General features: G+C 43.6%; 1 protein-coding gene across 1 annotated transcript in view; it reads left to right on the forward strand.

Moving 5' to 3' along the window:
- The first annotated feature begins 1,017 nt into the window (after positions 1-1,017).
- Positions 1,018-23,368, forward strand: part of ahrr (aryl-hydrocarbon receptor repressor) — an 85,640-nt gene continuing 63,289 nt past the window's right edge. Inside the window, exons 1-3 of the mRNA XM_005811479.2 lie at positions 1,018-1,337; positions 1,764-1,856; positions 3,247-3,428. Of these exons, the coding sequence (XP_005811536.1) occupies positions 1,795-1,856; positions 3,247-3,428 (244 nt within the window). The 5' untranslated portion in view covers positions 1,018-1,337; positions 1,764-1,794. The remainder of the gene's footprint in view (positions 1,338-1,763; positions 1,857-3,246; positions 3,429-23,368) is intronic.

Below are 23,368 nucleotides of genomic sequence, written 5' to 3' on the forward strand. Positions count from 1 at the left end.
AGTACAAAATGCGTTAAAGTAATTTCTCAGCTTGGTAAGTCCAGTAATTTGCTTGGTCTCTATGGGTATCAGTCAACAAAACCCTCTGAGTCCCACCACCAAAACTTGTTCCTGGTGTAGTGTCCAGCTCAATGACGTTAACCTGTTGGAGAAAAAAATATATATATACACACATATGAAAATTTTTTTTTAACATAAAAAGGGTTTTTAGTTATTATTTATTATCTTTTTTTATGAAGAAGCTTGTTCATTTGGCTGTATTGCACTACAATATGTCGTTTACATTGATTGTACCTTAAGGAACTACACATGACAACTAGCCTTTATGGCTGCCTCTACCGTGCTACGTGATGTGAATTGTCCCTTTTTAAATAAATAAACAACTACAATAGCTCCTATAGCTGTATTGCAAAATGCTTCATGATCATTTCAAATGCAATGGACACTGTGACAGAAAAGACTGAAAGAGAGAGAGAGAGAGAGAAAAGAAAGGATGGCAGGCAAAGTAAAAAGTTAAAGGGAAAAGTGGAAGTAAAGAACAGAGGAGGGAAAATAGTGCATAAGAATTCACCCTAGAAATTTGCTTCTACACCTGCAGAAAGAACAAAAACGAGAATCAAGAAACGACAGCGACAAACAACATATGTAACAACAACAACAACAACAACAACGATGTCATTGAAAAGCAGACGGGACTAATTAATACAAGCTTGTGTGTGTAAAAGGTTTCTCCATATGAATGTACAATGGCAGGGGTGAGGAGACACAGACCTGCCCCCCCCAGTACCCGAGGCAGACATAGAGGAGATTGGAGCCCCGGACTTCATAAGGCGCCCCCCATCCCCCCACGGGAGCCCCGGGCAAGCTGGATGCTCAGTGTGGGAACCACAGTCTCAATAATCTTCAAACCACAACACAACGACCAATTCCCACGTTACGCACAGCACTTGAAAGCAGCATAAGCTCCTGTTCTTTGTGTATGTGCGCTCGCGCGGTGTGTGTGCGCTCGCGCCGGTTTCTGCGAGGCGGCGAGTTGCGTGCGAAGAGCTCGACATGTCATTCAGAGGAATCCGCCACCTGAAACGCGAGGAAGTCAGGGCGACTCGATTGGGTATAAAGAATCAGCCAACATCTGCCTCCGAGCAGAGCGACGCTGATGAAAACATCAGCGCGGAGCTCGAGCAGGGACCCCGGCCGCGTTGTGTTTCGTCTTCCCGCTGGATCTATCGCTTCCCGGAGCCGGTGCACCTCCGCCAGGCGCATCTCTGTGGAACATTTTAAAGTGGATGTGATTCTGGAGCCAACTCGATTCTGGATTTAATCCACGGAGATTCTGGGTTGGTGTATTATTCTCTGATTTTTTTAAAAAAAAATTGTGTTATTTATTTATTTTTTTTAAGTTTCGTAATTTTTAAAAAATCTTTTTAAAATAGAGGTCAGTTTTCTACTGTTTTTGAATTTGCACTGACCTTTTAACATGATCGATACGTTATGATTAACACTCTTGAGGACAAGACAATTTAAGCATCTACGTTTGACAACTTCTCCTGCACTTTAAAAAAAAAATTAACACGGGGGAGGGATGCACTCATTTTCTACACATTTTGATCTGGAGGGGTGGGGTCCAAGCTTGACCTTTGGAGACGCAATAATGGTCAACAACATGCCGCTTTTGAAGCTGTCATCCTGCTGCACGTGTCCTGGAAGTGTCTTCCTCCAGCCGCTTCGTAAAGCAGCTCTAACTTGCCGTGTCTTATCCGCAGCGCACCTGTTACCTCCACGGAGCGCGAGATCATGATCCCACCTGGAGACTGCATGTACGCGGGCAGGAAGAGGAGGAAGCCCGTCCAGAAACAGTTAAGGAGCCACGCTTGATCTTGTGCATGCATTTGATAAGTGCTATTATAAGTGGATATTATAATTATTATTATTATATATATATATATATATATATTTTTTTTTCAGGCTTACTCTTAATGATTGTTGGACACATTTGCTAGTAAGAACAAGAAAAAAGAAAGAAAGAACTTTAAGCAGTTATTTTTGGAGTTTTTGTATTTGCGAATTAATTTCATCGTCCTGGAGTAGCTTTTACAAGTGTTTTAGTCTAAGTTGATGCTTTTAAGACAATGAGGCTGAATGGTGGGTAAATTAGGTTTTTGCTTCTTTATTTTTATTTTAGTGACTTTATGTGATGCACACTTCTCGTATTTGATCCCAAGGGACGTAATGAATAGATATGACTGTTATATAAGTTAATAAAGAGGGAAGTGGTGACCCCCGCCCCCCCTACTAAAAAAAAAAAAAACAACAAAAAAATAAAACGGCCTGTGGCATTTATAAAGTTTTCATGCTCGGCCCTGCCTTTTGCTGCTGATCTGAGAGGAAATCTTTGCCACATCAAAACCACTTCTCTGCATGGACTTTTTCAGCTCCTAAAATGAAACAAGCGCGCTGGCATTCTGCTGTTTTAGTGGTTGCCTTTGTTGTCTTTTTCATTTTGGTTAAAGTGAAAAAACAAAACTAAAACAACAACAAAAAACTTAATTTATACCTCTATGCTCCAGTCAAACCATCGCCAATTGTTCAAGATAATACCAGGAAGAGTCACGCACTAACTTTACCTTCGGAAAACACTCGGAAGAACAAGGTTTTATCGTGCAAGATTTCTCTTTCTTGGACATCAACCCCCCCAAAAGCCTATTGTCAAGAGAGACAAATAAATGTGGTTTTATGACATATTTAAGGCAGAGAGGAAAGACTTCTTTGTGCGCAGTGTGGTTTTATCAAGTCTTGACTCTTTGCATTAGTTTGCAACCTGCGGTGCTTGCCCTGCAAGAGTCATCAATAATAAACCCGTTTTTGTGCTAAGAGAGTTATGAAGACTGGGTTTGCATTTAACGCACATTATTTCCTAAAAGTAACTTTGCTAAAAAAAAGTTTTGCTCAAAAATTGACAAAGTTAGTAGTCATTTTTGCTTCAGGATCTAAGCTGATTGACTTGCTCAGGTGTATTTTTTTTGTCCTGTGATGTTAAAAACCTGACAAATTATACATTTAGATAGATACCTGTCAGTTTAAAAAAAAAAAAAAAAAAGAGTTTTAAGTGAAGTTCACCAAATGTGTCATTTTTGCCGGCTGTTTTCTCAAGTCTGAGTTTGCTTCAGACGTTTCTGTCTTTTGCACCCGCCTGATCCCAAACGTTCACGTCTCGACGTTTGTTCCCGTCCGCCTTGTCGTCGGCAGGAAGCCGTCCTCTGCCAACGAGAAAAGCAACCCGTCCAAGAGGCACCGGGACAGGCTCAACGCCGAACTGGACCGCCTGGCCAGCCTGTTGCCGTTCCCTCCGGACGTCATCTCCAAACTGGACAAGTTGTCCGTGCTGCGCCTCGCCGTCTCCTACCTCCGCGTCAAAAGCTTCTTCCAAGGTAAAGAGTGCCTCAAATGTTTGCGTTGTGCGGTGCTCAGAACTTTTTGTTCCCCCACAGGAAGTACTGTGCGAGCACAGAAGACGATGCGGAGTGTTTGAGCTGATGAAAGTAGTTAATTTGAAGGGTTTTTTTTATGGAGAATATTCTGTGAGGGCATCGTTTTCCATCTCTCTCTGCGCCCTTCTTTTAGAATGCCTGTGAGAGACTCCGCAGCATAAACATTTTACCGAGCTGCTAACGATGAGTCATGAGTTCAAGACGGTTCATAAATATGAGAGAAAAAGTCTGTTTTTCTGGCTTAAATCACCGTTGCGCATTTGTTTACTTCTGTTACATGTAAGTGGAAGGTGGGCTGATTTGGAGTCTTGTTTTCTGATCCACGCGCCGTCTTGCTCCTCCCCCTGCTCCTCGTGTTGCTCCGCCGTGAACTTCAAATATTCATGTGCCCCTGAAGACCGTATTCAGTTGCCACTGGCCTTGAACGCTGCTTTATTAACGCAAACGCTGGAGGCGCCGGTGATGAAAATGAGATTTTTATTTTTCTCCAGGTGAAATAACAGCGGCGAGTGAGATTCGCCTCTTAATTTTCTCAGAGAGAAACTTTCACGATTGGTATGAGATTCTCACAACATGCTAACCATGAGTAAAAACAGCCCAGCATCAGGGTAATAACACAGAGATTTAAAACAACGTATCAGGTGTTGTTGAAACTGTTTCCTTAGTAAGAGCGAATCAGCATACGGTCAAGTAGTGATCACAACTTGACCGTATGCATTTTGCAAGGCAAGAAAAATTTCCAAAACAACCAATCTGATATTCTCTGCAAGTATAAAGAAAATATAGTTGAAATAAACTTTTAGACTCTCTGTTTAGGTTTTGTTTACCTGCGTTTAGTTAGTTCCTCTGTGCTTCCCTGTGTGTGTATTTTCAGTTCATCGAGGTAATTGTACTCACAGGTTCCTCGCTTCAGCAGCCATTGTCCCTAGTATTGATACACTCTGTTTTCAACCTCTCTTCGCTGGATTCTCTTGTTTGTTCTCGTGTTTTCTGGAGTTTTCCTATGTGTTTCAGCTTGCTAAGTTAATTAATCACCTGAAAAGTGTCACTCCTACCCCCTGCTTGTGTTTGGGTCCTCCACCAACTCCACACACATGGGATCAGTAGGCTTCTTGTAGCCAGTTGACCAGTACAGTAATTGATGGTCGAGGGTGAGCTCTGAAAACTCTGTTCTCAGCGAAGCTTTCTGACGCTTCGAACTGCAGGGATGGTGTGACGGAAAAAATTCGAGCGATTTTGAAACCGTAGCTTTCTGAAACCTCGGTAAAACTCCGCTGTGTCTACGCGTGGTGACAGGGAGTAAGGAGGATAAAAGGGCGAACGGGGAGGAAAAGTCGAGGTCCCGCAAAGTTCAACGCCTACTGTGTCTACCTCGATGGGGTGAAACAAAGTTCCCACCATCGTTTCTGAGAAGTCTGTTTGGGGATTTGTAAGCTTCATCTGTGCTAAAAGTTTTGCCCCCTTGCCCCGGTGATCTCCAGAGTACGCTTAATCTCCACCATCCGGTGCCTTGGTTTGGCATGACACCCAACAACTGGCATCCTGTTGGCTCCTTCCTTCTCTCACACATGCTTACCCCCCCCCTCTCTCTCTCTCTCTCTCTCTCTCTGTTTCTCTCTTTGGCATGTACCTGAACACTCATTTAGCTTAGCCGGCACGCAAAGTTGAAGAACAGGTGCTAATCTGAGTAGCCAAGCAGCCATGGGTTCACGGCGAGATAAAGATATCTTTCGCGTCCGAGGCGTGGGGCGATGCCGAGAATGATCCCAGCCAAGGGAGTCCTGGAAAACTCTCGTAAAGCGATGGAAGCGAGTCGCATTGTCAGCTGGCGCCTTCGTCAGCGTTTCGTTTCCCAAACATCCGAGACGACGTCGTGGGAAACGCCGCAAGCGTTTGGAATATGCCTCTGGCCCGCGGCCCGTATTTGTTTACTCCTCCTCTGCTGTTATTAGTGGCAGTAGTGACCGGCTTATCTGACCTTTGATGCTTCACAAATGAGATTAATTAGAGAGGAACATGAGGGATTTGGTTGTGTTTACATCTGGAGTCTCTCTGCGCGGCCTCCATCCGATCAACTGCCTTGGCCCACATTATTGACACCTCCCCTCGCCTCTTGCCCCACCCTCACCCTCCTCCACCCTCATCATCCCCATCCGATGTGCGAACGGGGAGCGAGGCTGGAGCATTGCTGCATAAATCTAAGATGAGCAGCAAAGTACATGTCCACATCCTTCCTGTGGTTTCAAACAACAGTCAGAATTGTCTATGAGTCACTGACAGAAAATAAGACATGAAACCTGCAGCTTTAGGTTTCATTTGTCTTTATGAACAGTTTTAACTGAGGAAGGATCTATTTTTCTTTTCTTTTTTTTTGAGGGTGCAGTTATTTACTATGTCCAGCAGGGGACTGTGTGAAGTTACTTGCTGATGATTATGCAGATGTTCGATTTTGACAACAGACTGGACTGTTAAACACACATTTATTGACGGACTCAGTGAGTTTTTCAAAACAATTTTCATTCAGAGAGACGGAGATAGAGGTCGTCATGAAGCAGGCGCTTTTTGGAAGGTTTGATTCTGGGATTTGTACAAGTGGTCATCTGTGTCATTTGTACAAATATACCTTCAGGCTGGTTTGAATCTTTCTTTTTTTATTTACACACACCTGCATGTGTGTGCAAATAAAAGCCAGCAACCGACAGTTTTTCCTATTTCACTTTGATCTCAAGGAAGTCAGCCAATCAGCATTTGATGTACTTCAAAACAAAATTCAATCAGCTGAAATTATTCTGTGGTTTATTAAATAGTCACAAGGCAGGAAAGTGTGTTAAAAATACTACTATATCATATAGTATATAATATGCAAGAAAAGGGTTAGTATGTTAAAACTGTTGGAATGCAAGACTGTGAATGGTGTTGCAAAAAGTTAAATATAAACTCTCCAGAGATCATAGACTTGTTTAACTGCTGGGGGTGAAAATGTTCTGTATTTCCTCAAATATTGAGTTAAATCTACTTTTTTTATTAGGCCCGAGCAGCAAAGCGCTGCGAAGGCCTATTGTTTTCATACTGTTTATTAGGCCCGAGCAGCAAAGCGCTGCGAAGGCCTATTGTATCTGTACTGTTTTATTAGGCCCGAGCAGCAAAGCGCTGCGAAGGCCTATTGTATCTGTACTGTTTCTTATTCTTCTTACGATTCTGCCCCCCTCTTCGTGCGCCTTTTTGGGGGCTTTATCATATTCAAAAACTCACCAAACTTGGCGGAAGCGACTAGGCGGTTTAAAAATTTTGAATTTTAAGGTCGCCGCAAAAATCGCAAAAAAAATTGCTCAACGGCAGCAACTAGCAATTTTCAACAGACCCATTGCTATTCACTTACTTCATCGTAGAGACTTGAAATTCGGTACAGTTGTAGAGCTCACTAAGACGCTCAGAATTTACAAGTAATGTCATAGTGCAACTATCACAGTAAGTCGGCCATTTTGTATTGAAGGTCCATTTTTTACCTCGATTTTGCCGTTTACAGCCTTCGTATTTGATCGAACTCCTCCTAGGGATTTCGATTGATCGGCTTCAAACTCGGTCAGTCTGATCATAAGGCATGTCTGATTTAAAGTTATCAAATTGGTGAGTTTTGGAGCATGTTGAAGGGAGGTTACCAGGGGTCAAAGTTCACCTACACGCCATGAAACAAAAACCTCTTATATTTCCTATACAAAAACACATAGAGGGACCAAACTTTCAGTGATTGATCGGCATCGGGTGTCCTATAATACCCTGCAGTGAAATTTTTTTTTTACGTAGGCCACGCCCCCTGAGAGCAGGAAGTGTAATGTTTTACTCTGAACGGTCGCTATCTTAGCCCTTTGACCTAATCAACATGAAACTGTGTCCAGAGACAGAAGACACGTTGGTGTGTTGTGGATTCCAACCCCGACCGGCTGCGATGAAGCAGGTGGGCGTGGCGGCGTTGCGAACGCCATCGAATTTCGTTTGGCTCTGAATTCCACAGTTTCGGGGTGAGCTGCTCCAAACTCACTAGGATGGATCCTTATCCATCCCCGAACAGGAATCCATAGCGATATTTGGTGGGCGTGGCCTAATTTTTCTATAGCGACCCCTAGAGTATTTTAAATGAACAGCCCCAAGCCATGCTTAAACCTAGAATTACGAAACTTGGTACACATGTGTATCTTGTCGGGACGTACAAAAAAGTCTCTTAGAGCCATGCTCTAAACCCAACAGGAAGTCGGCCATTTTAGATTGAAGTTCATTTGACCTCGATTTTGACGTTTACAGCCTTTGCATTTGATCGAACTCCTCCTAGGGTTTTCGATTGATCGGCTTCAAACTCGGTCAGTCTGATCATAAGGCATGTCTGATTTAAAGTTATCAAATTGGTGACTGTGTGAGCTTGCTGAAGGGGGGTTACCAGGGGTCAAATTTCACCTACTCGCCATGAAACACGAAACTCTTATATATCCTGCACAGAAACTCACAGAGATACCAAACTTTAAATTATTGATCATCATTAGGTGTCCAAAAATACCCTGTGGTCAAATGATGACATCACTTAGGCCACGCCCCCTGAGAACAGGAAGTGTCATGTTTTACTGTGAACGGTCGCTATCTTAGCCCTTTGACATAATCAATATTAAACTGTGTCCAGAGACAGAAGACATGTTGGTGTGTTGTGGATTCAAGCCCTGACCGGCTGCGATGAAGCAGCTGGCTGTGGCGGCGTGGCGAAGTGACCTGTAACGCCGATGCCATACGTTTGCTTCTAGATTCCACATGTTTCGACTGAGCTGCACCAAACTTGGCCTGACTCATCCTGGTGTGATGACTGACAATGCTATGTCATCATATTATGACGTCATCTAAGCCCCGCCCCCTCAGAATGAATTAGAGAGATCTTCTGTGTAATTACATAATAAACAGTCCATGTTCTTTGTTTGTAGGGCAATGCTGCCCTCTGCTGCCCACTGAAATAGTTTCATTATTTCAGTAATTCGACACCAGAGGGCAGCATTGCCCTATGGAATGACAGTTCAATGTTGAATTAAAGAGGAAAAAATTAAATAATTTGTAATTCTAACTCAAAAACTGACAGAGACACCAAACCTGCAGTTATTGATCATTATCTTGTGTCCAATAATATCCAATGGTTAAATGATGACATCACTTAGGCCCCGCCCCCTCGGAACAGGAAGTGCTATTTTTTTACTTGGAAAGCTCTGTTTATGGCTCTCTTGACCTAATCAAGATGATTCGGATGATAAACTCTGTCAATGCTCGCTGCTGGCTGAACCGTGTGGGCGTGGCCAAATGGCGAATATCAGTCCCTCGCCATATACATACGTTTGGCTCTTATTCAGGCATAGATCATCCGATTGGCGCCAAACTGGATATGTATGACCTTTGTTCACCTCTAAAGAGCCCGACGGGTTTGAAATGTAATTTGGCTCCACTGCGCCCCCTAAGTTAATACATGGGCTGTATCTCCTCGACGCATAGACCGATCTGCGCCAGATTTTTCGACAGTCGTCGGGGAGCGCCGCCGAACGCATTCACGCCTGTCGCCCGGTGGACGGGTGGGGAAAATGCGCGACAGATTCTGCGGCGGCTAGCGGGCGGCGATGCTGGAAACTGCGGCAGAGCTTCCGCGGTGGGGAGCGGGCTGCGACTCTGGAAAACGCGCGAGAGCTTCTGCGGTGGCCGGAACCCCCGCGGTGGCCAATAGGCCGGAGCGGCGCTTGCTGCGAGGGCCGCCCGAGGCTGCTTGCAGCTTTAATTATTATTCTTCCACCCATTTCGTGGGCCCATTTGGGGGCTTTATCATATTCAAAAACTCACCAAACTTGGCGGAAGCGACTAGGCGGTTTAAAAATTTTGAATTTTAAGGTCGCCGCAAAAATCGCAAAAAAAATTGCTCAACGGCGGCAACTAGCAATTTTCAAAAGACCCATTGCTATTCACTTACTTCATCGTAGAGACTTGAAATTCGGTACAGTTGTAGAGCTCACTAAGACGCTCAGAATTTACAAGTAATGTCATAGTGCAAGTATCGCAGGAAGTCGGCCATTTTGTATTGAAGGTCCATTTTGGACCTCGATTTTGACGTTTACAGCCTTCGTATTTGATCGAACTCCTCCTAGGGATTTCGATTGATCGGCTTCAAACTCGGTCAGTCTGATCATAAGGCATGTTTGATTTAAAGTTATCAAATTGGTGAGTTTTGGAGCATGTTGAAGGGGGGTTAGCAGGGGTCAAAGTTCACCTACACGCCATGAAACAAAAACCTCTTATATTTCCTATACAAAAACACATAGAGGGACCAAACTTTCAGTGATTGATCGACATCAGGTGTCCTAAAATACCCTGCAGTGAAATTTTTTTTTTATGTAGGCCACGCCCCCTGAGAGCAGGAAGTGTAATGTTTTACTGTGAACGGTCGCTATCTTAGCCCTTTGACCTAATCAACATGAAACTGTGTCCAGAGACAGAAGACATGTTGGTGTGTTGTGGATTCCAACCCCGACCGGCTGCGATGAAGCAGGTGGGCGTGGCGGCGTTGCGAACGCCATCGAATTTCGTTTGGCTCTGAATTCCACAGTTTCGGGGTGAGCTGCTCCAAACTCACTAGGATGGATCCTTATCCATCCCCGAACAGGAATCCATAGCGATATTTGGTGGGCGTGGCCTAATTTTTCTATAGCGACCCCTAGAGTATTTTAAATGAACAGCCCCAAGCCATGCTTAAACCTAGAATTACGAAACTTGGTACACATGTGTATCTTGTCGGGACGTACAAAAAAGTCTCTTAGAGCCATGCTCTAAACCCAACAGGAAGTCGGCCATTTTAGATTGAAGTTCATTTGACCTCGATTTTGACGTTTACAGCCTTTGCATTTGATCGAACTCCTCCTAGGGTTTTCGATTGATCGGCTTCAAACTCGGTCAGTCTGATCATAAGGCATGTCTGATTTAAAGTTATCAAATTGGTGACTGTATGAGCTTGCTGAAGGGGGGTTACCAGGGGTCAAAGTTCACCTACTCGCCATGAAACACGAAACTCTTATATTTCCTATATAAAAACACATAGAGGGACCAAACTTTCTGTTATTGATCATCAATAGGTGTCCTAAAATACCCTGTGGTGAAATTATGACATCGCTTAGGCCACGCCCCCTGAGAACAGGAAGTGTCATGTTTTACTGTGAACGGTCGCTATCTTAGCCCTTTGACCTAATCAACATGAAACTGTGTCCAGAGACAGAAGACATGTTGGTGTGTTGTGGATCCAAGCCCTGACCGGCTGCGATGAAGCAGCTGGGTGTGGCGGCGTGGCGAAGTGACCTGTAACGCCGATGCCATACGTTTGCTTCTAGATTCCACATGTTTCGACCGAGCTGCACCAAACTTGGCCTGACTCATCCTGGTGTGATGCCTGACAATGCTTTGTCATCATATTATGACGTCATCTAAGCCCCGCCCCTCAGAATGAATTAGAGAGATCTTCTGTGTAATTACATAATAAACAGTCCATGTTCGTTGTTTGTAGGGCAATGCTGCCCTCTGCTGCCCACTGAAATAGTTTCATTATTTCAGTAATTCGACACCAGAGGGCAGCATTGCCCTACGGAATGACAGTTCAATGTTGAATTAAAGAGGAAAAAATTAAATAATTTGTAATTCTAACACAAAAACTGACAGAGACACCAAACCTTCAGTTATTGATCATTATCTTGTGTCCAATAATATCCAATGGTTAAATGATGACATCACGTAGGCCACGCCCCCTGACAACAGGAAGTCTTGTATTTTACTGTGAACGGTCGATAGCTTCTGCACCAAACTTTGCACGAGTGACCCTGGTGGGATCCCTGACGACCCTGTGTCATCATATTATGACGTCATCTAAGCCCCGCCCCCTCAGAACAGGAAGTGTCTTTTTTTTCCTTGGAAAGCTCCGTTTATGGCTCTCTTGACCTAATCAAGGTAATTCAGATGATGAGCTCTGTCAATGCTCGCTTCTGGCTGAACCGTGTGGGCGTGGCCAAATGGCGAATATCAGTCCCTCGCCATATGCATACGTTTGGCTCTTATTCACGCATGGATCATCCGATTGGCGCCAAACTGGATATGTATGACCTTTGTTCACCTCTAAAGAGCCCGACGGATTTGAGATGTAATTTGACTCCACTGCGCCCCCTAAGTTGATACATCGGCCGTATCTCCTCGACGCATCGACCGATCTGCGCCAGATTTTTCGACAGTCGTCGGGGAGCGCCGCCGAACGCATTCACGCGTGTCGCCCGGTGGACGGGCGGGGAAAACGCGCGACAGCTCCTGCGGCGGCTGGCGTGCGGCGGTGCTGGAAACTGCGGCGGAGCTTCCGCGGTGGGGAGCGGGCTGCGGCTCTGGAAACCGAGCGAGAGCTTCTGCGGTGGCCGGAACCCCCGCGGTGGCCAATAGGCCGGAGCGGCGCTTGCTGCGAGGGCCGCCCGAGGCTGCTTGCAGCTTTAATTAGGCCCGAGCAGCAAAGCGCTGCGAAGGCCTATTGTATCTGTACTGTTTATTATTATTATTATTATTATTCTTATTTTTCTGCCCCCCCAAAGAGGCGCCTTTTTGGAGGCTTTAGCATATTCAAAAACTCACCAAACTTGGCGGATGCATACGGGCAGTTTAAAAATTTCGTATTTTAAGGTCGCCGCAAAAATCGCAAACAAATTGGCTCAACGGCGCCACCTAGCAATTTTCAAAAGACCCATTGCTATTCACTTACTTCATCGTAGAGACTTGAAATTCGGTACAGTTGTAGAGCGTACTAAGACGCTCAGAATTTACAAGTAATGTCATAGTGCAACTATCACAGGAAGTCGGCCATTTTGTATTGAAGGTCCATTTTTTACCTCGAGTTTGACGTTTACAGCCTTCGTATTTGATCGAACTCCTCCTAGGGATTTCGATTGATCGGCTTCAAACTCGGTCAGTCTGATCATAAGGCATGTCTGATTTAAAGTTATCAAATTGGTGAGTTTTGGAGCATGTTGAAGGGGGGTTAGCAGGGGTCAAAGTTCACCTACACGCCATGAAACAAAAACCTCTTATATTTCCTATACAAAAACACATAGAGGGACCAAACTTTCAGTGATTGATCGACATCAGGTGTCCTAAAACACCCTGCAGTGAAATTTTTTTTTTATGTAGGCCACGCCCCCTGAGAGCAGGAAGTGTAATGTTTTACTGTGAACGGTCGCTATCTTAGCCCTTTGACCTAATCAACATGAAACTGTGTCCAGAGACAGAAGACATGTTGGTGTGTTGTGGATTCCAACCCCGACCGGCTGCGATGAAGCAGGTGGGCGTGGCGGCGTTGCGAACGCCATCGAATTTCCTTTGGCTCTGAATTCCACAGTTTCGGGGTGAGCTGCTCCAAACTCACTAGGATGGATCCTTATCCATCCCTGAACAGGAATCCATAGCGATATTTGGTGGGCGTGGCCTAATTTTTCTATAGCGACCCCTAGAGTATTTTAAATGAACAGCCCCAAGCCATGCTTAAACCTAGAATTACGAAACTTGGTACACATGTGTATCTTGTCGAGACGTACAAAAAAGTCTCTTAGAGCCATGCTCTAAACCCAACAGGAAGTCGGCCATTTTAGATTGAAGTTCATTTGACCTCGATTTTGACTTTTACAGCCTTCGTATTTGATCGAACTCCTCCTAGGGATTTCGATTGATCGGCTTCAAACTCGGTCAGTCTGATCATAAGGCATGTCCGATTCAAAGTTATCAATATGGTGACATTTGAACAGGTGGAAGGGGAGTTAGCAAGGCTCAAAGTTCCCCTGTGATCGACTGTGTAATACAAAGGGCTTTGTCATGTGTAGGGCAATGCTGCCCTCTGGTGTCGAATTACTGAAATAATGAAACTATTTCAGTAATTTCAGTAATTCGACACCAGAGGGCAGCATTGCCCTACGGAATGACAGTTCAATGTTGAATTAAATAGGAAAAAATTAAATAATTTGTAATTCTAACACAAAAACTGACAGAGACACCAAACCTTCAGTTATTGATCATTATCTTGTGTCCAATAATATCCAATGGTTAAATGATGACATCACGTAGGCCACGCCCCCTGACAACAGGAAGTGTCTTTTTTTTCCTTGGAAAGCTCCGTTTATGGCTCTCTTGACCTAATCAAGGTAATTCGGATGATGAGCTCTGTCAATGCTCGCTTCTGGCTGAACCGTGTGGGCGTGGCCAAATGGCGAATATCAGTCCCTCGCCATATTCATACGTTTGGCTCTAATTCACACATAGATCATCCGATTGGCGCCAAACTGGATATGTATGACCTTTGTTCACCTCTAAAGAGCCCGACGAGGTTGAAATGTAATTTGACTCCACTGCGCCCCCTAAGTTAATACATCGGCCGTATCTCCTCGACGCATCGACCGATCTGCACCAGATTTTTTGACAGTCGTCGGGGAGCGCCGCCGAACGCATTCACGCGTGTCGCCCGGTGGACGGGCGGGGAAAATGCACGACAGCTTCTGCGGCGGCTAGCGGACGGCGGTGCTGGAAACTGCGGCAGAGCTTCTGCGGTGGGGAGCGGGATGCGGCTCTGGAAAACGTGCGAGAGCTTCTGCGGTGGCCGGAACCCCCGCGGTGGCCAATAGGCCGGAGCGGCGCTTGCTGCGAGGGCCGCTCGAGGCTGCTTGCAGCTTTAATTAGGCCCGAGCAGCAAAGCGCTGCGAAGGCCTATTGTATCTGTACTGTTTTATTATTATTCTGCCCCCCTCTTCGTGTGCCTTTTTGGGGGCTTTATCATATTCAAAAACTCACCAAACTTGGCGGAAGCGACTAGGCGGTTTAAAAATTTTGAATTTTAAGGTCGCCGCAAAAATCGCAAAAAAAATTGCTCAACGGCGGCAACTAGCAATTTTCAAAAGACCCATTGCTATTCACTTACTTCATCGTAGAGACTTGAAATTCGGTACAGTTGTAGAGCTCACTAAGACGCTCAGAATTTACAAGTAATGTCATAGTGCAAGTATCGCAGGAAGTCGGCCATTTTGTATTGAAGGTCCATTTTGGACCTCGATTTTGACGTTTACAGCCTTCGTATTTGATCGAACTCCTCCTAGGGATTTCGATTGATCGGCTTCAAACTCGGTCAGTCTGATCATAAGGCATGTCTGATTTAAAGTTATCAAATTGGTGAGTTTTGGAGCATGTTGAAGGGGGGTTAGCAGGGGTCAAAGTTCACCTACACGCCATGAAACAAAAACCTCTTATATTTCCTATACAAAAACACATAGAGGGACCAAACTTTCAGTGATTGATCGTCATCGGGTGTCCTACAATACCCTGCAGTGAAATTTTTTTTTTACGTAGGCCACGCCCCCTGAGAGCAGGAAGTGTAATGTTTTACTGTGAACGGTCGCTATCTTAGCCCTTTGACCTAATCAACATGAAACTGTGTCCAGAGACAGAAGACATGTTGGTGTGTTGTGGATTCCAACCCCGACCGGCTGCGATGAAGCAGGTGGGCGTGGCGGCGTTGCGAACGCCATCGAATTTCGTTTGGCTCTGAATTCCACAGTTTCGGGGTGAGCTGCTCCAAACTCACTAGGATGGATCCTTATCCATCCCCCAACAGGAATCCATAGCGATATTTGGTGGGCGTGGCCTAATTTCTCTATAGCGACCCCTAGAGTATTTTAAATGAACAGCCCCAAGCCATGCTTTAACCTAGAATTACGAAACTTGGTACACATGTGTATCTTGTCAGGACGTACAAAAAAGTCTCTTAGAGCCATGCTCTAAACCCAACAGGAAGTCGGCCATTTTGTATTGAAGGTCCATTCTGGACCTCGAGTTTGACGTTTACAGCCTTTGCATTTGATCGAACTCCTCCTAGGGATTTCGATTGATCGGCTTCAAACTCGGTCAGTCTGATCATAAGGCATGTCTGATTTAAAGTTATCAAATTGGTGACTGTATGAGCTTGCTGAAGGGGGGTTACCAGGGGTCAAAGTTCACCTACTCGCCATGAAACACGAAACTCTTATATTTCCTATACAAAAACACATAGAGGGACCAAACTTTCTGGGATTGATCGTTATGGGGTTACCTAAAATACCCTGTGGTGAAATTATTTTTTTACGTAGGCCACGCCCCCTGAGAACAGGAAGTGTCATGTTTTACTGTGAACGGTCGTTATCTTAGCCCTTTGACCTAATCAACATGAAACTGTGTCCAGAGACAGAAGACATGTTGGTGTGTTGTGGATTCCAACCCCGACCGGCTGCGATGAAGCAGGTGGGCGTGGCGGCGTTGCGAACGCCATCGAATTTCGTTTGGCTCTGAATTCCACAGTTTCGGGGTGAGCTGCTCCAAACTCACTAGGATGGATCCTTATCCATCCCCGAACAGGAATCCATAGCGAAATTTGGTGGGCGTGGCCTAATTTCTCTACATCTCCCCCTAGAATATTTAGAAAAATCAGCCCCAAGCCATGCTTAATCCTAGAATTACGAAACTTGGTACACATGTGTATCTTGTCAGGACGTACAAAAAAGTCTCTTGGAGCCATGCTCTAAACCCAACAGGAAGTCGGCCATTTTGGATTGAAGGTCCATTTTGGACCTCGAGTTTGACGTTTACAGCCTTTGCATTTGATCGAACTCCTCCTAGGGATTTCGATTGATCGGCTTCAAACTCGGTCAGTCTGATCATAAGGCATGTCTGATTTAAAGTTATCAAATTGGTGACTGTATGAGCTTGCTGAAGGGGGGTTACCAGGGGTCAAAGTTCAGCTACTCGCCATGAAACACGAAACTCTTATATTTCCTATACAAAAACACAGAGAGGGACCAAACTTTCATTGATTGATCGTCATCGGGTGTCCTAAAATACCCTGTGGTGAAATTATTTTTTTAAGTAGGCCACGCCCCCTGAGAACAGGAAGTGTCATGTTTTACTGTGAACGGTCGCTATCTTAGCCCTTTGACCTAATCAACATGAAACTGTGTCCAGAGACAGAAGACATGTTGGTGTGTTGTGGATCCAAGCCTTGACCAGCTGCGATGAAGCAGCTGGGTGTGGCGGCGTGGCGAAGTGACCTGTAACGCCGATGCCATACGTTTGCTTCTAGATTCCACATGTTTCGACCGAGCTGCACCAAACTTGGCCTGACTCATCCTGGTGTGATACCTGACAATGCTATGTCATCATATTATGACGTCATCTAAGCCCCGCCCCCTCAGAATGAATTAGAGAGATCTTCTGTGTAATTACATAATAAACAGTCCATGTTCGTTGTTTGTAGGGCAATGCTGCCCTCTGCTGCCCACTGAAATAGTTTCATTATTTCAGTAATTCGACACCAGAGGGCAGCATTGCCCTACGGAATGAAAGTTCAATGTTGTAATGGAGGAAAAAATTAAATAATTAGTAATTCTAACACAAAAACTCACAGAGACACCAAACGTTCAGTGATTGATCATAATCGAGTGTCCAATAATATCCAATGGTCAAATGATGACATCACTTAGGCCCCGCCCCCTCGGAACAGGAAGTGCTATTTTTTTACTTGGAAAGCTCCGTTTATGGCTCTCTTGACCTAATCAAGATGATTCGGATGATAAACTCTGTCAATGCTCGCTGCTGGCTGAACCGTGTGGGCGTGGCCAAATGGCGAATATCAGTCCCTCGCCATATGCATACGTTTGGCTCTTATTCAGGCATAGATAATCCGATTGGCGCCAAACTGGATATGTATGACCTTTGTTCACCTCTAAAGAGCCCGACGGGTTTGAAATGTAATTTGGCTCCACTGCGCCCCCTAAGTTAATACATGGGCTGTATCTCCTCGACGCATCGACCGATCTGCGCCAGATTTTTCGACAGTCGTCGGGGAGCGCCGCCGAACGCATTCACGCGTGTCGCCCGGTGGACGGGCGGGGAAAATGCGCGACAGCTTCTGCGGCGGCTGGCGGGCGGCGGTGCTGGAGACTGCGCCGGAGCTTCCGCACTGGCGAGCGGGCTGCGGCTCTGGAAAACGCGCGAGAGCTTCTGCGGTGGCTGGAACCCCCGCGGTGGCCAATAGGCCGGAGCGGCGCTTGCTGCGAGGGCCGCCCGAGGCTGCTTGCAGCTTTAATTATTTTTATTTTTACCTTATTTCCAGTCAGGTGTGAATTTGGTTGCATGTCCACAGGTGTGCTGTAGTTTCCTCTCTGCCTTGTTAGGTCGCTGCCCTCTTTGCAACTGCTGAGCCGGTGAAATATTTAGCATTAATTTAACACTCTTTGATCTTCTCTCCTGCGGGTTTCACAGTTAGCAGACAGAACTGTTCAACTTATCACATGCTAGTTTCAGGGGGGTTTTTGTGTTGTTTTTCGTTGCTGTTTTTTTTTTTTTTTGGTTAAATTGAAAGAAATAATTGTCAACGCTGCACACTGGTAAAAGAGAGAAAGAGACTTTTTAAACCGGAGAACCCAAAGACCTCACGGCAAAAGTCTATTTATTCTCTAACGCCCACGGTCTTATAAAGTAAATGAGCCTAATGAAATACGCTCTTCAGGCTATCAGATCAGCTGATCTAATTCTTGCTAACACCCACCTATTTGCTGTTGGCACGCTATGCGCCTAAAGGCAATGTCCAACAATATTGCATTGCTTTCTGTGGCCTTTGTGTGCCTGTGTTGTGGTTTCAACTAAGAGTGCAGCACGTGTTTCATTTGCCTGCTGCGGCCAACGGTTTCCGCTCTGTTTGGACACAAACTGAGAGTTTATATTACTTTAGGAAAGCTTAAGGCTTTGCAAATGTACCGATTTGCAAGGCACTACGCCGCCACAGTAAGTTAGTGACCGGCAGCACAAAGCTTCGTGTTGTTTTTGGCCATGGTTTTACATTTGTATATTTGCTAACCCTACACTTTCAAAAAAAAAAAAAAAACAAACAAACAATTAAACCCTTGAAATTTGTTGCTTTTTTTCAGTTTCTTTTCTCTAAAGGCCACCTTTTCAGTAAGACTGGTGTTTGCATATAGTGGGAGCTTTTTAATTGTCAGTTGCCCAATAGGGAAATGGTGTAACCAACATCTTGTTTCAGTGGTGTCGCTTCAAACCCTAATTCATTAAATTGACTCTCAACATTACATGAAAACCTACCACAACATTTCCGATAAATTGAAGCAATACGCCTAGTACTATATTTGTTTTTATGTATATAAAAAAAAATAAAAATCCAAAAACAAGAATATTAAACTGGAAATCAAAAGCTCGTTAGCATCTGTTTAATAGTTTTTCTTTGTGTTTCTGCATGGTCATGCCTTTTGTCAGGCATAATCAAGCCATAGTTGATGTTTAACCTTATATTTTTACACACCAGTAGATTTATATATTTCCTTTTCCTGCTTTTTTCAATCCATAAATTTAGCTCGTGTGAAGGGTGTGAACAACGTCTGTCAAATGCACAGAGAAACGTTTAAAACAGATTTATGTGCTTCTAAAATTACTTTGGCTTCTTAAAACCACTGGAAATGTTGAGCAAAGATCCTTTCACTTTATCAGTTTTGAGGATAATAGGTAGAATCATCATACTTTTCTCAGAATAAAAGTATTTAAATAATTGTTTTGCACTTTTTTTGTCTATTCCACTACTTCAGGCTAATCATTAGAAATATTAGCAATAATTCAAACATACACATAGTCAATACAATCCAGAAACATACTCTGCTTGTTTTTAGGTTTTACTATGCATGCAACTTTGTAAATGCCAACACATTAAACTGCTGACATTTTATTTTCTGAATGTTACGTTTCAACGGCTAAAAGACACTTAAATAAACACAATTTTAACTGTTGTCATTCATATTTAAATATTTATCATCAATACTATAGTACATATTGGAAAATGACCTCATGTGGAATAATGTCAATTAAAATACACTTAAAACCTGCAAGTCTAGATCAAACAAAACCAAATAAACCAGTAATGATAGTTTCACAGCTGTTAGCTCAAGCTTGACATCTTTCACGCTGTCTTTTCATCTAGTTATCTTACTTGTCCATTAAAAATGACACAGTTTACAATTAAGTCATAAAAAACATTAAATGGTTCAAAGATTTTTAAATTTATTCCAGAAACTTCTCCCTGAATATCATCTTTAAGGTACTCAGCTGGCTAGCAAGTACAGCTTTAGCATTAAGTTAGCTAAGGCTCTATTCACAGTTAAATTCAAACTATGACCCGTGTAAACATACTTGCCCAACTGTTCTCTGTTGCAAAAAAGATACAATTAAGGCATAAAAATTATGAAATAATAAAATTTTTTTAAAAATCTATTTCAAAGCCTTCTCCCTGAATGCTGTCTTTCAGGTCCTCGACTGAGCAAGTTCAGCATTAGCGCTAGGCTAGCTAAGGCTTTATTCAAAGTTAAATTATAAATGTATAACCCGCATAAACACACCGGCCTTACTGATCTCTGCTGTAAACGGTGAACTGGACACCATTAGATTTTCATTAAAATGTTTAAGTCTGCAAAATAAAGTGGTTACTGGTCAAACATAACCTTTATCTGACACTAGATTTTAAAACTAAATCTAGTTTGAATCTAGCTTGATTTAAAGTGTGAATAATTTCATGGCTTCTATCGATCCTCTCCAAATATGTATTTTTTTCTAGTGCACATAAGAATAATAAACACCCAAAACTGCACCAGCCAGTGTTTCCTCTAAGACGGATCTCATAAGCTAGCTGTGTGTAAAGGCCTCTGATGTAAACGTGTCTACATCGAGCTGGACGTTCCACTAAACCTCCTTCCTTAGCCTCCATGCCATGTTAGGTAGTGACCAGGTAGAAAAACATAAACCTAGACAGAAAAGAATATGAAAAAAAATAAAACAGCAGCACTTTGGTGTAGATATGTGTTGCTAATCAAGCGTATGCAGTGCAGTTTCAAAATGACTTTCCTTGGGCTGTTATCTGCTTGCTGAGCTATAATAAAAGAGGAAGAGAAACACCACAGAGCCCACAGACTCACGCTAGGCAAATGACGTCAGCAAGTAGACAGGAGACAGTTTTGTAACCCATCTACCCGACAGAGGAAGGAGGGAAATGAGACACAACAATCAGTTTGAATCTTTATTGTATCACCAGCTAATTAAAAACTATTCCACAGAGGTAAGCCACCACTTTGCCATTACTTTGGGTTCATTCTTCCCATGTCAGGTCTGTATCAAATTTGGTCGCAACCAGTGCGGGCCGTTTGATTTCCTAAAGCGGGAAGTGCAGCAGCGTGACAGCCGCTTCTGAATGGAGTCTTTTTGCTCAAGGGTGGAACTGTGGACCAGGTCAAATCATAGACAGACTTTTGTGTTTGCTAAACTCCCAGTGACCCTACACTTTTTCCTTCCTTAAGACACAGACAAGATGGTCAGGCGGAGTCCGAGATGTATCGGCACGATAGCGAATGAAGTGTAAAGGTTCAATCGCGGAAAGGTCACGGCGTGGTCAATTAATTGTTTCTGAAACAAAATTCGTTCACTCCTGACATCTAAAGCGGGGCTCTCGTTCTCTAATGCGGCAATTTCATTACATGGGAAGATCTTCAACTTAGATACACTGATTGGATTATATGAATATTCGTAAACAAAGCACATAGTTGGTTAGTTCGCTACCAGATTTACTTCAGACATGGTGTTTTTACAAGTGTCTTGAAAATCTGGAGATGACACTGAGGAGAAAAAACATGTAAAATATTTGCAGTTTCCCATAAAAATTGAGTCTCTTAAGTTATTTATCTAATGGTTGTGTCTAATGTTTGACTTAACATTCAGATAGTGGCCTGAGAAAGGGATAAACCAGCACCAAGTAGTTTATTATTGTGAAACAGAAGGAAACTGATGCATAGTTTTCAAGCAAAGAAATCTGAAAAGTGTGGCATTGATTTGTACGAAGTCCCCTTTACTCAGATATCTTGTGTTTGTTATCATAAAATTTAAAAAAAAGAGACTGGAATTTGTGGCTGCAATAGGACAAAAAGTGAATTTAAGTGCACCTTAAATTCTTTTTGTTTAAAAATTGCATATCTTTATTTTATCTGTACTTTTGTCAGACTGAACTTTTAAACCTTGCGAAGGCCAGAGCCTTTGACTTTTCCATTTGCACCTACTGCTTGATCCAATTACGGCGTTAGAGGGCCAAGGAGATAAGCATCACTTGGAATCAGTGAAACATGATTGGATAGCAGGCATCAACTTGACACGCACTTCACTGGACCAGCACAGGCTCAAACTCTCTCCAAAAAACCCTAAAATGTCACTCCAAGCCAGAAGCCCAATTACGCGATGATGCTGGTGTGAAACCACCTGCAGCTTTCCTCATGCGACCTGGGTAGGTCAGACCGACCCCTGTCGTCTGCTCTCTTGTCTCCTTTTCAGTCGTTTCTTAAACACTTTTGTTTGTTGCCCTGGCATCTGTTGAGGAAAAACACCTTCCACCATGAACAGTGCGTGATCAGGCCTCAGTGCCAGTCCTACAGCTTCCCTCTTCCTCTTTCCTCCGCATGCAATGTCTGTACGTTCGTGCAACAAGTTGTGAAGATGTACTGCAGCTGAAAGCACTGACAGTGCTTAGGTTAGTGTACGTATACTGCAGGCTGAATCACTTTCTTAGTGTCCCTTTCCTTGATTTAGGTGCACAAAAGCCCCAGTTTGTTTCAAATGTCATGTTTGTTGACAAGAATTAGTCAAGCACTTCTCAAGAGAGTGGCAAGAAGGAAGCCGTAAGAAGTCCCGTCACGATGTGGGGTTGCTTTTCTTTAGCAGTGACAGGGAAGATGATCGAAGGTGATGGGTAGATGCAAACGTGTGAGAGAAGTTGTTCTAACTAGACGGTGTTGATTAGGAATCGTGTCACAGTAAGTATGTGGGAATATCAGCGTATTATTTGTTGCAGGCTGTAATGCGCTGGACCCTAAACTACGGTGGCCGACAGGTGCAAATGCGCAGCAAAAGAGAAAACATGCAAACAAAAAAGAAGACACCCCCGAATGAAATGCAGCAAACAAAAAGAGAGACGCAAACACCCCCGAATGAAATGCAGCAAACAAAAAGTGTTGAAAACGGAAGTGCTCCAGACCACTAGGGGGAGTCAAAGAAAATAGTATTCATTTCTATGGGACCAGATGCAAGATTCAGAGAAAGAAATTTGAAAGAAAGTAAAGGTATCTCTCTGAATCTTGCATCTGGAAAGTGTGATTATTGTGAGAAGTCTGAAACAATAGAGCATGTTATTTTAGAGTGTTGTAAGTATGAAGAAGAGAGAAGATGCATGCTGAGAGAGTGTGTAGGTATTAAAGAAAGGTTTAATTTAATAGAATTTTTGAGGAGAGATTTCGGGAGTAGACATATTCAAATAATTATTCGGTATCTTAAAAAAACAAAGCTATTTCATAGGATATGAGTAGAGCAAGTTGGGTGTGAATGTGTAAAGAATATCAAAGAGGGGTATATAAAGTTATAAGCAAGTTGGATAATATAAGCAGGTGTGTATGTGTGGGGGTATGTTTAATCAGGAGTTAATGGAGGGAAAAGGTAGAAAGTGAAAGTTTATAGACCATCTCGAACCACACTCCATACTGGTAAGTGGCGGTAATGCTACTGTAAGTTTGTTGCCAACCGCCAATAAATACCAAGAAGAAGAAGAAGAAGAATCTTGCATCTGGTCCCATAGAAATGAATACTATTTTCTTTGACTCCCCCTAGTGGTCTGGAGCACTTCCGTTTTCAACACTTTTTGTTTGCTGCATTTCATTCGGGGGTGTTTGCGTCTCTCTTTTTGTTTGCTGCAT

The sequence above is a fragment of the Xiphophorus maculatus genome, chromosome 21, assembly GCF_002775205.1.
Source record: "Xiphophorus maculatus strain JP 163 A chromosome 21, X_maculatus-5.0-male, whole genome shotgun sequence".
NCBI lineage: Eukaryota > Metazoa > Chordata > Actinopteri > Cyprinodontiformes > Poeciliidae > Xiphophorus > Xiphophorus maculatus.